Raw genomic sequence first — 17,031 nt, 5'->3', positions numbered from 1 at the left:
GTGTATAAATGCCCAGAAAAACACTTGCACAGATTCTCAACATTCTCGAGCTACAGGCTCTCTCATCTCTATTCCCAGGTGAGCAGGAGTGTCAAATAGTATCCATTACTAAAACATCAGCTATAATGAGCGCAGTCAAGTGGAAATGTTAATCTGCTACAAATCTGGAAAGATTCTTGAAAACAATCCCATCTACTTATTCCTTTTCATAGGCAATGTTTACATGTACCTATAAGCAACCTCTTAAAAAACTCTAAAGATAAGTAACCTTCCTCACAAGCAAACTAAATGTTTACACCTAAAAACTTTAATCTACAAAATTACTGTAGTGAACAGTTTATGTGTTTAATTAAAATGTTATGATTTGTGAACTGTAGAACACTCTACCCATAAACAAATACTATTTTAAAAAAGAATTTAGGTTTTAAAATGTCATTTCCTAAACTGGGATTAGAAAAGTTAGAAATATCAACATTTTGGGGTTTAGAAGAAGCCCAAGAGATTAATTTCAACTTATTAAGAAAAGCAAAGCTCAGTAGCAAATTAAGAAACTAGTCCAACGTCCCATCTTGGTAATAAGATCTCACCAGACCATCTTCCTACAGATAGAAGTTATCATGATATAAAGTCAAATACATACTAACTTACTTAAGTGTTTAATCAAACTGCATGCAAGACTTTCATATAAATTTAGACTTATTTTTATGTTATATATGTTACAAGCACTTTACACAGATTTCTAAATGGATTGACCAACTTACTCTGAATGTGGATGCCACACTTCATACCAATGTTGCTGCTTGACCCAAAAAAAACCCAAAGATTGAAATCCAATGCAGATGATGATCTGAGACAAAACAGAGAAGAGAAGGGCCCCCGAGATCAGACCTGAAGGTGGTCTCTGTGCCACGAGTTCCTTCCAGGCAGGATTTAAACTCACTATATGAGAAGAAAAAGATGAAGGTTTGGAACTAAATTAGTCACTATAAAATATATAATCAGATTCATTTAGGAATTTAAAAACTTGTTTTTGTCTAAGAAATCTTTAATATAAAAAATGTCTGAAAAACTAGTCAGATAATCATAAATAATAAATAAGAGTAAACAATTTAGGCATTTCCAAAAATGATGCAGGAGTTACTTCTCAATTAACCTATTGAAATTCTGAAGAAATATTAGTACAAGTCAAAAGAAAATTAAACAGCCTGACCAGTGGCGGCGCAATGGATAGAGCATCGACCTGGGATGCTGAGGTCTCAGGTTCGAAACCCCCGACCTGAATGCAGGCTCACCAGCTTGAGCACAGGGTCGCTGGCTTGAGCGTGGGATCAGAGACATTACCCCATGGTCACTGACTTGAGCCCAAAGGTCACTGGCTTGAGCAAGGGGTCACTGGCTCAGCTGTAGCCCCCTGGGTCAAGGCACATATGAGAAGCAATCAATAACTAAGGCAACGCAATTACAAGTTGATGCTTCTCATTTCTCTCCCTTGCCCCTTCTCTCTCAAAAAAATTAAATATAAGCATATAAACTAAGATAAATCACTGCCCTATATAAGAACTTATTTCTAAATTTTTAATTGAAAACCTCCAGTTAAAATATGTATTTTTTCCTCTTAAAGACAATAATGAAAGTTTAAAGCAATACAAACATAACAGTAACATTTAAAAAAAGGCTTATTGCTTATTAAGCTGGTAACCACGAAGTTTCTCCACTAAAGTCTTTATTTTTTCTTTGTACATAAATAATTCGTATACTAAGACTATGTAAAAATTCCATACTTGATCAACTTTCATTCACTAGTTTTAGCATCCATTAAAGATTGTCTAAATAAGTCATTCTCAACATGATTTTGTCCCCCAGGGAACATCTGACAATGTCTGGAGATACTTAAGGTTATCAGAACTGGGAGAGTGTTACTGGCATCTAGTTGGTAGAGGCCAGAGATGCTGATAAGGCTTCAGAGGATCTTTCCATAGTTTAAGTCCATCGTTCCTTCTATATTTATTAGTTAGCATTTTAGTTAAGGAAGAGCTTTCCTTTCACTCCCATGTATTCACTCACTTATTCATTCATTCACTGCCTGCCTGTCTGCCAGTACAAACTTGTAAATTTTTATTTGATTAAATGGGTCAGATCCCATTACCACAACTATTTATTTTGATGTGAACATCACAATACTGGGACAAACCAACATCTTGTGTCTCCTTATCTGATATGCCAAGAAGGACACAGCATCATGTCTGTGATACTCCTGCCAAGAATCAATAGCCTGCCTGACCAGGTGGTGGCGCAGTGGATAGAGCATCGGACCAGGATGTGGAGGACCCAGGTTCAAGACTCCGAGGTCGCCAGCTTGAGCGCAGGCTCATCTGGTTTGAGCAAAGCTCACCAGCTTGGACCCAAGGTTGCTGGCTCGAGCAAGGGGTTAATCGGTCTGCTATAGCCCCATGGTCAAGGCACATATGAGAAAGCAATCAGTGAACAACTAAGGTGTCGCAACGAAAAACTGATGACTGATGCTTCTCATCTCTCTCCATTCCTGTTTGTCTGTCCCTATCTATCCCTCTCTCTGACTATCTCTGTAAAAAATAAATTAAAAAAAAAAAAAAAGAATCAATAGCCTGAGTCTAATGAGAATACATCAGACAAAGCCATATAACAGGTATATTTTCTTTTGTAAATCAAGAGTCAACATCAAGAGGCCCAAAGAAAAGGCTGATGCAATATTCCGGATTATAGAAAACAGACAGGATATGAAGCTTGTTAGCCTCGATAAGATTCTGAGCTAGGAGAGTAGGGAAGAAGGTATAAAAGACATTACTGGGACATATGACAAAACTTGAATATCAACTGTGGATTAGATAACACTGTATCAATGTTAAATTTCCTGGTCTTTATAACTATATTTAATTATCTAAGAGAATGGCTTTGTTTTTTCGGCAATATATACTAAAATATTCAGAGGGCAAGGGGTATGACAACATAAGCTTATTCTCAAATGTTTTAAAAAAAAGTGGAGAGAGAATAAAACAAATGGGGCAAATATAAGCAATTGGCAATAAAGGGGAATATATACAGGAAATCTGGAGAGGCATGCACAGTGTTATAACTGTTGATGTAAATTTGCCAAAGTTTAATAAGTCATATTAGAATTTCATATGCTTTGAAATCAGTAACAAAACTGGCCCTGGCTAGGTAGCTCAATTGGTTAGAGCATCATCCTGATATATCAAGATGGCAGGTTTGATCCCTGGTCAGGACACATACAAGAAGCAACCAATGAATGTACAAATAAGTAGAACAACAAACTGATGCCTCTCTGTCCCTCAACCCTCCCCTCTCTCTCCCTCTCTAAAAATAAATCAATCCATTAAAAAAATAAAAAAACTGAAATCAGTAACAAAACAAAATACTCACTTGTAAATACCACAACCAAAATGATTGCCAGATCAATGAAGAGAAACTGGAAGTCTCCTAGATTACTCAACACCTACAGAAGGGAATTTTAAAAAAACATAATTAGTTTTCAGGAACTATTTTTATACCACTTTCCCCTGGTCTTAGTTTTCTTCCCCCCCAAAAGTTTCTACTAAATGACACTTGGACCTACTTAAAGAGTGAAATAAAATACATCTGCCTTCCAAATCAGTGAAATATAACATATTTGCAAACATTCAATTTAATATATTAGTATAAAAGGCATCACTCAACAATTCACTCAATAAAAATCTTTCAAAAGCTTTTTGGCAAAAGGAAAACACAAACATTTACTCACAATATTCAATATTCTTGAAAATTAGTATCTTGAAGCTTCCTTAATATCTAACATCCCTCCTGATACTTTCTACAAATGATAAAAAAGTATAGTTTCACAAAGACTCCTTGGAATGTCACTAATGTTCATTTAGAGATATATCTAAAGTGAGATCAGTACAAATCTGACGAAATAAATATGGACACTGCTGTTTAAGCTTTTTCTCCAAATTCATAATGTCCTACAACTACTGCTGAAACATCTTTTGTCATTTAGGCCTTTTCTTGCAATTGTATAGTAAAGTTAACTACAATTCTGATGTCACAGCTTGACATTTGGAAGAATTCTAAGAAAGATGTCCAATCTGCGCTAAAGGCAAAAAAGAATACAATCATCTTTTATTCACAAGGTTCAACCACAGTTGTCAGCCTTCAAGAAAATGCTATTCCAGATTAATGAGATTTTTCAATCTGCCAAACAAAACATAGTAACTAAAGAAAAATGTACAGCTGTTACTTTTAATTTCAATAATTAATGTATTCAAAATCAAACATAAATGCTAAAATCCTAATTCAAATCTTAGGGCTAAGTGCCACCTCTATAAGCAGCATCAGTACTCACGGAATACAGGAGAGTAACACTGAAGTACTGTATAATGCTGTACAGAGCCATAAATTTAAACACACAGAAGGAAGTCATTAAAGCAGCACGGCCCTCCCTGTGAAAACAAATGTTGGAATGTGAATAAAGGGATTTTAAACTCCTCTTCCAAACTATAATTATATCTTAACAGATGAACATCATAAGGCATTTTAAACTCCTCCTCCAAACCACACTTATATCTTAATGGATGAACATCAACATTCAACAGCTACAATAAAGCACATTTTTACCCAAAGAACTAAGCCAAAGCAGAACTGGAAGAGACAAGGCGTTATAATCAATCTGCTGCTAATAAGTAACAGATCAAATATAGCCCCCAAAAACATGAAAAAAATTTCGTATTGCTTTCTATAATTCCTTTCCTGTATTATTAAAGCAAGCTACAAAGAGATAAATTCTCCATCTGTACTACCTGATAAGGTTTGGCACGCAGGAAATACTGGGAGTTTTAGAGGTAAAGGGAGATGCGACTGAAGCCTCGAGCTCTGATAAGGAAATGCCTCCATGCGCCCTCTTCAGAGCCTAAAAGTTTGAAAAAGGAAGCTGGTTAAATTTTATGAATACGTGTTAGGGTAGAGAAAACACTATAAATCATAAAAATTATACTTACACCACAATCATTTGCACCATCACCACACATCCCAACAAAGTAACTAGGAAATAAAAATTGTTAAGAATTTGATTAATGTCTTAAAATATACACTATTTAACTTACAGAGCTAAGAAACCAAGATTCCCCAGTGAAACAAATGAATCCTCTCACTACAATGATCACAGGCATTGCTTTGCTAATACCACCAGCCTGCATGTCAAATGACCTACGACCTGGGTATTGTCCTATTTCTGTCACAAGATGGACAAATCAATTTACCATTTTGACATTGCAATTTCCTAATCTTTAAAACAAAGTACTTGGGCCCTGGCCAGATAGCTCAGTTTGTTAGAGCATCGTCCCGAAGTACAAAGGTTGCCAGTTCGATTCCCAGTCAGGGCACATACAGGAACAGGTTGGTGTTTCTTCTTGCCCCCACCCCCTACTCTCTGTCCCCTCCTCTATCTAAAATCAATAAAATAAACATTAAAAATAAATCAATAAAATAAAACAAAGTACTTGGGTTTGTAAAATCTTTAATACACTTACTTTTAAGGCTATCAGTAAAGAGTTCCCCTTAAAAACTTGAAACATAATTATTTACTAAAACTATAAAGTCACTTCTATCAAACTGAAATGAATGAATTCTATAAATATTACCTGGAAAAGAAATTATGGATATTATACTTTAGCTGCAAGCATCTACATGAGCACATAAGCCTCTTTCAAATAGACACCTAAAGTTGTCACCTATCTATCTTATAGGGCAGTGGTCCCCAACCCTCGGGCCACGAACTGGTATCGGTCCGTGGGCCATTTGGTACCGGTCCGCAGAGAAAGAATAAATAACTTACATTATTTTCGTTTTATTTATACTTAAGTCTGAATGATGTTTTATTTTTAAAAAGTGACCAGATTCCCTCTGTTACATCCATCTAAGACTCACTCTTGATTCTTGTCTCGGTCACGTGATACATTTATCGATCCCACCCTAAAGGCCGGTCCATGAAAATATTTTCTGACATTAAACCGGTCTGTGGCCCAAAAAAGGTTGGAGACCACTGCTACAGGGGACAATATTATATACATGAAACATTACTTTTTTGGGTTTGAAAATGAAACTGCAACTCAAGAAGAAAACACAGAAATACTTACTCTACATTTTGCAATGCTTCTACTAATTGTGTCTTCTGATCGGGTGCCATACGAGCAAACACAGTGCCATGCAGCATCAACTGAAAAATATGTGTTTTGTTAAAATACTGTTTACAATGTATTCATGTGAACACATACATAAACCCAAATCACTAACCTTAGGAACCAGGTCTTGAAAATGTTCCAGTATCACAGAAAATGACTTTCCATTCATTGCAAAATGGTAGCGAGTCACCTGAAGATCCTCTAAGCTGTCGTGAACCAGTTTAACTGGAATAGCCTGTGCACAGAATATTCAGAACACTATTTAGGCACCAAACCAAAAAATACTAACCTATTTTAAATATAATTGATATTTTACACAAGACACTGGAAGTTTAACATTTATTGAAAATAAAGGAAAACTCAATTTAAGTGGATCTATGTTTATTTAAAAAAAAAAACCTTGAGACTAAATATCAGCTTCAAATTGAAATGACCCATGAACTGAATATGAACCTGCATCATTTATCACTACTTTTAAAATAGGATAAATCTTTGAGATTCTTATACTTTAAAACTGTGCTTCCCAACTTTGGCTAACCATCAAAATTTAAACTCTGAGATTCCTGGATCTAATGTGACTCAGAAACCCAGGCTTCTGTTTTTGTTTACTTTTTGTTTTGTTATATTTTAAGGCTTTGCATTTTTTGTGACTAAATTAAAATAAGCAAGTTTCAAAAGGTAAAATTCATCTTGACATTACCTCTGAGTCAATTGCTGATGAACTACTGCTGCACTGTGTTAGGGTGTCTGCATAATGCCAATTTATCTTGGCAACTTTGCCGTCCTTCGGAGGTAACGCTTCAGCAATAATGACTTTATCCTGAGGTAGGATCATTCCACAGTCTCTGGCAACGGAGACAGCAGTCAACATGTTGTCACCTAATTTTCAAAATATTGAAAACACATTAAAATTAAATAGAAATATAAAAGTATTAACCAACCAAGTACTTACAGAGAATCGACTATTAGTCCTCATGTCTGGGCTAGGTAAAATGAAGGTAATGTATGGTCTTTACTTTTGGAATTTAAAAATATTAAAATCAGGATGTATGTATAAAGGAAGCCTCAAATAATTCAAGTGCATAAATACTAAAAAGTCAGAACATTCTCACCCACAATTTTTAAAGCCAAATACTCTCAGTCTTTTTGAATTAGCAGTACCTACTTAACACCTGGCTACATACAGAGCAGGTACTCAACAAGTATTTGTTGAAATAACCTAGGAGTGACTGGTGAGCTGGTTAGAACATTATCACAGACAAAAGAAAAAAAAAGAAGAAATTACAAAAGCAAGATTCCACAAAACAGAAACAAAAACTGGCCCTGGCCAGTTGGCTCAAAGGGTAGAGCGCCAGCCCAGCGTCCAGACGTCCCAGGTTTAATCCACCATCAGGGCACACATGAAAAGACACCCACTGCTTCTTTCCCCTTCTCTCCCTCGGCCCCTCTCGCAGCCAGTAGCTCAGCTATTCGAGCATTGGCCCTAGTCAAGGGTTGCCAGGTGGATCCCAGTTGGAGCACATGCAGGAGTCTATCTACTCTCCTCTCACTCAAAATAAAAAAGGCAAGGTAATAAGAATATAATCTTTCCAAGATACAAAGAGAAGCAAGACAGACAACTTCTTAGACAGGAGAAAGAAAAATGAGCAGCACTGCAAGGGCAGGATCAACTTATAGGAGAAGTCAGCAAAGGTCCTGGGAGGCACCTGCTATCACACCTGAAGGGCAATGTTATTTTGTCTCCCAACTCCCACACACTATTTCCAACGGTGTCTTCCTGTGACCAGACCTCTTGGGACAACAAAGTCATAGTCAGCCATGGCAGAGAGAGAAGACATAGAGATGGAAAGTGCTTTGAAGGCATCATTAAAAACAATATAATGCTAGTAAATTTTAGTTACTTGAGCTATATACTAATAAGTATGCTACTAGATGAATCTCAGAGTCTAAAATATAAAAATATGCTCAAGCCTTTATCATATAAGTCCTGCTGAACATATAAATGCCATAACGTGGGTATCTTAATTCTGATTACTTACTGAGAAAAGAATACTAGAGCTGCTAAAATTTCACACAGCTAAGGAATGGCAATCATCTAGTATTATCAACAGAAAAGCTGTTTCTACTTTTATGCTGATTTAAGCAATTATAATAAATGTTCTATTTTATACATAAAAATATAATTATAAAAAACATCTATTTATCCTTTTCCATGCATGTGGCATAGTTCTGAAAATAGTAGAAAACCCCCAAGTAAGTAAAAGATACTCTTCACCCTCATAAATCTCATATTCTAGTAGAGAGAAAAAAATCTACAAATAACTAACACAAGGCAAGGTGCAGTTAAGTGCTATAAGAAACGTATGATTAGAGGGAGATAAAAAGGAACAGAGTTAAAATTTTTATAGTGTGCCCTTTACTATATCTCATTATACTTTCTTTAAATAAAATTTCTTAGACTTCAAAAGAGTACTGCAAATTTATCTTATACCTTGAAAAATATTCAGAGCTGAAATAGGGCAATGGAAGATGGAGCCAGTATATACTATGCTTTTATAACCAACTGATCATTTCTCAGTATTATATATCTTTAATTCTAAGAGTCACACTCAATTTTTTCTGTGTCCTTTTATAAAGTCTACCTGTGACCATGACAGTGCGAATGTTGGCTTTATGCAAATCTTCAAGTACAGCAGGGGTTTCTTGTTTTAATTTGTTCTGCATTATAATCAATCCCATAAAGTCCATGTTGTTTTCAATGGTATCTCTGCAGAAAAAGAAATTTTAATACATACTGGTCTAGTTATGAAACAGGTTGTTTTCTCTTTACATTGATAAAGCAATTTAAAATATCCACAAATTATATATAAAGTAAGACATTTAAATGCAGAATAAACCACGTGTGTGTTTATGAGTTTAGTATCTCAAAAAAATTTTTAAAGCTGGAAAAACAATTCCCAAAAAATACATTTTGAAATTAAATTTTACACTTTGAAATGCAAGAATATAAGGATTATTTGGAAATGTATAATTAGCTCTCCATACCCCCAGGGGGTCCTGGAACCAATTCCCACATAGATATCAAGAGACAACTTTATACCTTTGTAAGACACTAAATACTTACAACAGTACTAAGAAATGTTCACCTCACCAAATGAGCAAGTATAAATAAATCTATTTTTACTGCTCTCCTTACAACATACCTTAACATTTAAGTTAAAAGGAATAAATTGTCCCACAAGCACATCTGATACAATTATACTAGATTCACTATCAACTTCTAGACAAATTTTTTAAAGTTTTTTATTTATTGGTTGTTTAGAGAAATTGGTGAGGGAGAGAAGAGGAGAGGGGCCGAAGGTGAAAGGGGGAGAGGCTGGGACAGGAGAGGAGAAAAGGGAGGGGGAGGGAAAGGGGGGAGAAGGTGGGAGGCAGTGATGAGAGGGGGAGATGGGTGGGGAGGGAGGGAGGGAGAGAGAGAGAAACATCAATTTATTTCTGTATGTGGCCTGACCAGGGATTGAACTGGCAAGCTTTGTGTATGGGGATGATGCCAGGGAAATTTTTGATGAATTTTATAAAATTTTTGACCAAATTCTTGATCCTTGAAGTGTAATCTAGGAAGCATTAGCAATTCAAAAATGAGATCTACTTGGAACCCAGAGATAAGTCTTTTAGGATATTTATTCATATTCAACAGTTATCAAGAAGCTACTCTTTGAAACTGTTGAGAATATACCATGTACCAAGTACTAGGTTAGTTGTTGGAATGTCAAAGATGAAGAGGTATGATCTCTACTTTCAATACGCTTTTGTGGAAAAATGGACATATAAGCAGAGATGTAAAAATAGTATGTGCTTCAGCACTATAATGGAGATGAAGTCTGTTCAGTGATAGTTGTGTTAAGAAATCTCAAACTACCAAAATTAAATCACAGAAATATTTTTTTTGCAATAGAGAAAGGGGGATTGAGGTGAGTTTTTCTACACAAATTTCAACAATAAAGGTCCTTTACATAGCTATAAGCTTAAATATCTTTGAAGTATTATCTACAACAATGGGTGTTAAATGTATTAAAGAATAGTTAAAAAACAATACAAACGATACTGCTGATGATAGTAATAGGAGAAACAAGGCTTGGACTGTGAAAATGCATTTCAAAGCACAAAGCTCTACAAATTGGAAACTACTGGTCAAAAGCACTGCAGCCATTTTCTTATGAGGTACTAGGTACTAACAGTTTTTGGCTGCAGCTGTTTTCCTAACTTTCTGTGACACAAGTCATGAAAATTCTGCCCTCTAATGAATAGTACAGTATTTAACTGAAGATATAAAGGTTAAAGCTATAACAGAAACGCCAAAACCTATTCCTGGAAGGTAGAATAAAAACACAGAGGTCTCAGTTGAAGGATGAGGATGAAGGGAGCAGAGGAAATTGACAGGGAGGCACAGGGTGTCCTGGGCTGAAGGAACAGCCTATCTAAGGGCATGGAAGGGTGTCGTCTGACTCTAACAGGCTCAGCAACTACAGGCAATTCAACAGCTAGTCTTTAGGACGGAAATGGCAAAAGGTGAAGCTAAAGGTAGAGAAAAAAAAAGAGCCTAACACGCTCTTCACAGAAATCAGGATATAAAGTTTTTTATTTTAGCTCTCAATCATGTATATACATCACATTTGGTTATTACTTTTGGGGGGGTGAGGGGAAGAACATTTATCCTTAGAACACATCCCCCAAATACTCTTATAGTTAAAATTCCTAATGTAGTTTTTCCTTTAATTTGGCTATCCATTCTACTCCTTTAGTTCTCACTCAGAAAAATATGATTGTGCCTGGAATAATTAAAAGAAGTTCTAATAATCCATAATTTATTGCCCTATTGGTGAGGACCATGTCATTTGCACTATTTAGACATGAACTTACACACATATAGAAATATTTCTTCAGGCTGGATTCCCACAACTGCACTTGTTAGGTCAAATAATATAAGCATATTTAAATATCCTTTAAAATTTACAATAGGGTAGTAGCAATATGTTATTACAATTTTCTCAAACCTTTGCTAACACTTGCTATTACCGATCTTTCCAACTTTGTCAACCTTAAATAAAAGTGACATCACAACGAGGTTTTATTTTGTAGTTTCCCAAGAACTGAAGTATCCTGTCATTTCCATGTGTTCACAGGCCATTTGTATATCTTTTTCTGATATTTATGTTTGCTTCATTTGCCCATTTAAAAAATTAACGTGCTTTTGTTTTCTTTCCTGATACATATTCCTGATTGTGAACTCCTCCAATAGGGGATGGGAGCTATTTATAAGAATTCCAGGTAGACTGATATTAGATCTGAACATTAAAAAGCTCTCTCTGGAGACAGTGTGGAACATAGTAATAAAAACCCATAAAAAAGAGCTGAGTCCCTGCATTAGAGACAATGGCAGTGGGGACGGAAGAAAAGAAGACTATTTCACAGGCAGAATTAGCAGGAGAATCAGTGAATATTACTTTTTGTTTACAAATGCTAGGGTTACCATGAAAGATTCCTAAACAAAAATGTTATCTTCAAAGGGTAGTTCTGTATCAGTTACAGTAAAAATGACAATTCTTGCCTGACCAGGCGGTGGCGCAGTGGATATAGCGTTGGACTGGGATGCGGAAGGGCCCAGGTTCAAGACCCTGAGGTCGCCAGCTTGAGCGTGGGCCCATCTGGTTTGAGCAAAAGCTCACCAGCTTGAACCCATGGTTGCTGGCTCAAGCAAGGGGTTACTCGGTCTGCTGAAGGCCCACGGTCAAGGCACATATGAGAAAGCAATCAATGAACAACTAAGGAGGCACAATGAATTGATGTTTCTCATCTTCCTTCCTGTCTGTCCCTATCTGTCCCTCTCTCTGACTCTGTCTCTGCCACAAAAAAAAAAACCCCAAAAATAAAAACAAACACAAGAAAAAACAAGCCCCCCCTCAAAAAAACAAATGATCCTATCTGGCATATAAAAATAAATGACACATATTTGGAAGAAGTGTAGAGAAAGCATTCATCAACCTTACCTGCTAATATTCTGTACTTTATGCCATGTCAGTTTTGACTCCAATTTTCTGTGTGCAAGAGCAATTACCCGGAAGCCCTGTTTAGTGTAATCCTCTAAAACTTTTTCAAAATCAACAGGAACTTTAAAAGGAAAAAATAAATAGTATTGTTAGAACTGCTAATACAAGCTTATAAAAAATAAGAATTTTACTCAAAGCCGAGCTGGCTCCTTACCTGTTTCTGGTTTACAAAGACCAGCAATGACCTCCGGTGCCCCTTTCATGTAGGCGTCCATTTTCTTATCCCCCAGCACCCTGGCAACCACGCTCATGCGTTGCAGAGCAGAAGAAAACGGGAACTGGCGAACAATGCCTATCTCATAAATGGCCTGTATCATTTCAAAAGATTCACAAGGCATTTATTATTCTTTAAGAATTAAAGCAAATATACTCAGGTAACAAGTAAACATTCTTCACTTACTGGAAGTTCAAACAGCTCCTGAAAACAAAACAAAAAAGAAAGAAATAGTACAAATTAAGGCCATTAACATACTCCAGATTAAAAAAAAAACATGCATCCACAAAACATTATTTAGAAAACAGCAAGGAACTTCAATTATTTCAAAGTCATGTTTAAAGACTGCTTCTCCTCTGCCTCCCACTTTTAAAAAGTATAATCTTGAATATTTTCAAATATTCTGCTATCCTAAAAATATTAACATATTAAGTACTAAAATAAACTAAGGGGAACATATTTAAAAACTGACCTAAAAATAAAGCCTCTCACATATGCAACTTAAAAGGATTAATCACCGTATCACCATGTATCTAAATCACAAGGCATTAAGCTGCTTAGTAAATAGGAAAGTAAAGGTACTGAGAAATCAATCTCACTATTTTACAAAGAACACCTGCAATATCCCAGGGGCAGATTCTAATAAATGCAATTAAAATATTAATATCTGCATGAAAGTTAAAGGACATGTGATTTCATCTTTTAGTTATATTTCAAACTGAAGATTAAACGTGAGCATCAACAGTATAATCGCTTAGCGTGACTTCGCACCATTTCCTGGTTTCCCACAGGTGTAGACTCGGGAAGCAGTTGTTTTGGAGGACGAACCACAGTTGGCATAATTCGATTATGAAGTGCTGTTTCCTCCTCAGTTGCTTCTTCCAGAATCTGAAAGGAAAATATTCAACAAATTGCTTTATAAAGTTTAATTTACGGATCGATTTTTAAATAAAACACTATGGCTATTTTGAAAGAAGTCAGAAAAATTAAGTGTCCAAGGAATAAATGAACACTACTAAATTATTAACATAAATAAAAGAAAATATAAACAAAACTAGTTAACCCTTTGAGTAGTACAATTGTTCGTGTATGTCCTCATGCCTCCTGACTATCCAGAGTACGATCGATTTATTTCAAAAACGTGTAAGGCAACATTAAAAAAGGCAAATGTATGTTCTTCTTGTTTCCATAAATTGGTTATCAAACATGATTTTAAGTTAATAAAACTATAACTAGAACTAATTTCATTTTTTGAAAAAAAACCCTCACTCCCAGGGGTCAGTGAGCATGAAAAAACTCACTACTCAAAGGGTTCAAGTCCTAGCAAATCACGGGAGAGAAGAGGAAGAGGTTAGAAGTGGAACAGAGAAAGAGAAAAGTTTCTCTGATTTTGCTCCTACAACCTCTGTTGGGCTTAGAGACTAGGGGACTAGTTCTACAAAAATAAACTGACAGACAGATAAATGGTTCTTATAGTTCCAAAATTTTCAGTCTATAGATGGATGCTTCCTCTCTGCTAACAGAGAAGTATTCAAAAGTGTATGGAGCTCAGATATGGTTAGTGGAACCAATGGTCAAGAACACACTGAGGTCTAAAGGCACGAGTTTATTGTTTCAGTTTGAACTCTTCTAGTTAAGACACCACTACCATAATCCCTTAATTTACTTTAAAAAACACATAATTTACTTTAAAAAACACTTTTTGGGGGTAAAATACTTCAAATAAGAACTTGTACTGAAAATACACATACACAAGAAGCCAACTAATTTGACTCTACAACTGCAAGAATCAATCAAAAGGAAAATGATGGGGAAGAAAACCGCCTAATTAGCCAGTTTTATACAATTCTTTTTTTTTTTAATTTTTTATTTATTCATTTTAGAGAGGAGAGGGAAAGACAGAGAGAGAAAGACAGAGACAGAGACAGAGAGAGAGAGGAGAGACAGAGAGAGAGAAGGGGGGAGGAGCTGGAAGCATCAACTCCCATATGTGCCTTGACCAGGCAAGCCCAGGGTTTCAAATCAGCGACCTCAGCATTCCAGGTCGACGCTTTATCCACTGCGCCACCACAGGTCAGGCAGTTTTATACAATTCTAAAACACACTTTAATGTCTCCAAGATGGTTTACATCTTATAGGGCATCAATCATACCAAATAGCAAGTGTCCAGTTATATGAAAACATTCCATTGATCCTTCCCTTAAGGATCTAAGTCAACAAACTATGCTATTATACTAACTTATTTAAATCCATCTTTTAAAATTTTACAAACAAAACACTAAAACCTACTGAAAAATCTATTCAGTTAGAGAAAAGCTTTAGAGAACATCCAAAATGAATCAGTCCTACTTTGCTCTATTCTGTACAAATAAAGTGGGCCTCCTTTAGGAAATTAAATTTGATGGTATTTACTGTGATATTTCACAATATGGCAGAGCACTATTCACTCATTCATCACCCTCCCTTACAAAAAATCAATGAAACACACACAAACAAAATAAACCTGAAAAGTAAACAAAAAGGAAACCTGGAAGAGGAGATTTCCAATATGGAGACAAAGGCGAAACTGCAACATATCAATGAATATAGCAATGAATGACAAGAGCCCAGAATAAATACAAGAGGGCTTAAAGGAGAGGTGGGAACATTTTTTACCAGCTTGAATAGCTGAGCTCAGCCCAAAACCAAAAACCAAAATCAGGGAGTCATTCCCTAGAGATATGGACTCCTGCTGGAGGAGAGGAAGGGCTCTGATATGAGGGTTAACACCCAAAAGTAAGCCCTGCTTTCGCAAGCACTGTTGGGAGTGTGTGAGGAATTCAACCTGAGGACTTTCTGCTCCTCTGAAACTGACAAACGCCTGCTATGAGAACCCACCTGGGACACACAAGTTCACCCTAGTCAGCCTTCCCTTTCAGGGGAGATGCTGAGAACTCAAGAAAACAGTTTTAGCCCTGACCAGGTAGCTCAGTTGGTTAGAGCATTGTCCCAATACACTAGGTGTGGGTTTGATCCCCAGTCAGGGCAATACAAGAAAACTTTTATGTACAGATGGGCAAGGAAAAAACCTTACAGCAGCTACCCAGAGTTATCAAATCAAACTTTCATTCTTAAATATGAAAGTATTATCAAGATGTATAATAAAAGCCAAAATGCATCAAGGATAAAGGGCAGGGAAGAAAAAATATACTGACCCAGAGAAAATAAATCATTCAGATGCCAGAAGAGAACTTTTAAAAAAACAAAACTATCGCATCCATAAACAAACTGAATGCTGTGAAATGGTTAACAACCAAAGAACATAAGCACAAAGAAATTAAAATTATCAAAGGCAAAACATACAGAAGGAACAAACACAAACCTATGTCTGCGTGTGTGTCTGCGCACGTGTGTGTGTGTGTGTAAGGACAGAGGAAGTAGAAAATGGGGACAAAGAACACAAATCATGATACTGAAGATCATTTTACTGACTCAAGCTTACTACCCCAAGTTACTGATAGCTGATATCTATTATACACATACAGCAGGGGCCTGAACAGTTAGGTCATCCTCCATTCAAGGTATTAAATGGAGTAAATTTAACAAAAATAGACATTTTTTTACACAATTATAACCATCTCTCCAGTGATGCACCTTTAGAAATTACATAGTTCCTCCTCTCATGGTACAAGACAGTCTATTGTTAAAGCAACCAACAGAAACAATCCTTCTGCAAGGTAATTTTTATTCCAATTTCCCCAATTTACTTGTATTTTAAAATATTAAACTTACCCATCCAATGGCTTCAAACATTTTCAGATCAAGTGGATCACCAGAGAGCACTCCTTCAATTTTTGTGAGGGAATGGCAAGTGGCCATACAAGCAACAAACTGAGACTTTACCAACACTTCATTGCAAACGTTTTCTTCTGGCAAAAGAAAACTAAATAGAAAATGTACTGATTTAGATTCATGAATTCCAGGACTTAGGACAATATTACAACAATATTCAGGTTTTGTAATTTTAAAAAATGAAAATAAAATGTTTGCATTTCTGCATATTTTTAACTGTAGCTTTAGGCATTCAAAAACATTTTCTTCCATGAAATTATGCATGACCATAATACAGTCTGAATAAGTAGGCCAGATAGAACACTGTAGAAAATACTAGATATGAAATAATAATTAAAACTCTGGTCTATGGACATATTACAGATTAGAATACATAAAAACTCTCTTACAAAAACATAAAATAAATGTGTAACATAACCTTTTTTAAATGCAAAACTGAGCTCATGAGAAACAAAGGGAAATTTTCAAGTGCTAGAAATGGAAAGAAAAATCGGAGAGATGTGAACTTGAGCAGATGCTGTGACTACGTGTGGGACAAAGAGGAAGGGGAGCCTAACAGCTTGGGTTTTAATACCCACACAGAACAGGAGACAAAATCTGAACCACATACAAAACTGAGACAGTCAGTGCTCTTTAAGAGTTACATCTTGGAAAAGCAGTATAG

At 36.0% G+C, this 17,031-nt stretch overlaps 1 protein-coding gene across 6 annotated transcripts in view; it reads right to left on the bottom strand.

The window, feature by feature from the left end:
• ATP13A3 (ATPase 13A3) overlaps positions 1–17,031 on the bottom strand; it is a 90,527-nt gene that overhangs the window by 25,576 nt on the left and 47,920 nt on the right. For all 6 annotated transcript variants that reach the window (XM_066347838.1, XM_066347842.1, XM_066347843.1 and 3 more), the window contains 14 exons: positions 16,308–16,458; positions 13,308–13,424; positions 12,723–12,740; positions 12,477–12,630; positions 12,263–12,383; positions 8,855–8,979; positions 6,913–7,091; positions 6,325–6,447; positions 6,168–6,247; positions 5,031–5,073; positions 4,833–4,942; positions 4,379–4,475; positions 3,421–3,493; positions 762–939 (listed from right to left, as the gene is read on the bottom strand). In XM_066347838.1, coding sequence (XP_066203935.1) covers positions 762–939; positions 3,421–3,493; positions 4,379–4,475; positions 4,833–4,942; positions 5,031–5,073; positions 6,168–6,247; positions 6,325–6,447; positions 6,913–7,091; positions 8,855–8,979; positions 12,263–12,383; positions 12,477–12,630; positions 12,723–12,740; positions 13,308–13,424; positions 16,308–16,458 — 1,569 coding nt within the window. The remainder of the gene's footprint in view (positions 1–761; positions 940–3,420; positions 3,494–4,378; positions 4,476–4,832; positions 4,943–5,030; positions 5,074–6,167; positions 6,248–6,324; positions 6,448–6,912; positions 7,092–8,854; positions 8,980–12,262; positions 12,384–12,476; positions 12,631–12,722; positions 12,741–13,307; positions 13,425–16,307; positions 16,459–17,031) is intronic.

Source organism: Saccopteryx leptura, chromosome 8, assembly GCF_036850995.1.
Source record: "Saccopteryx leptura isolate mSacLep1 chromosome 8, mSacLep1_pri_phased_curated, whole genome shotgun sequence".
Taxonomy (NCBI): Eukaryota; Metazoa; Chordata; class Mammalia; order Chiroptera; family Emballonuridae; genus Saccopteryx; species Saccopteryx leptura.
This window is presented reverse-complemented; position numbering and strand designations above follow the sequence as displayed.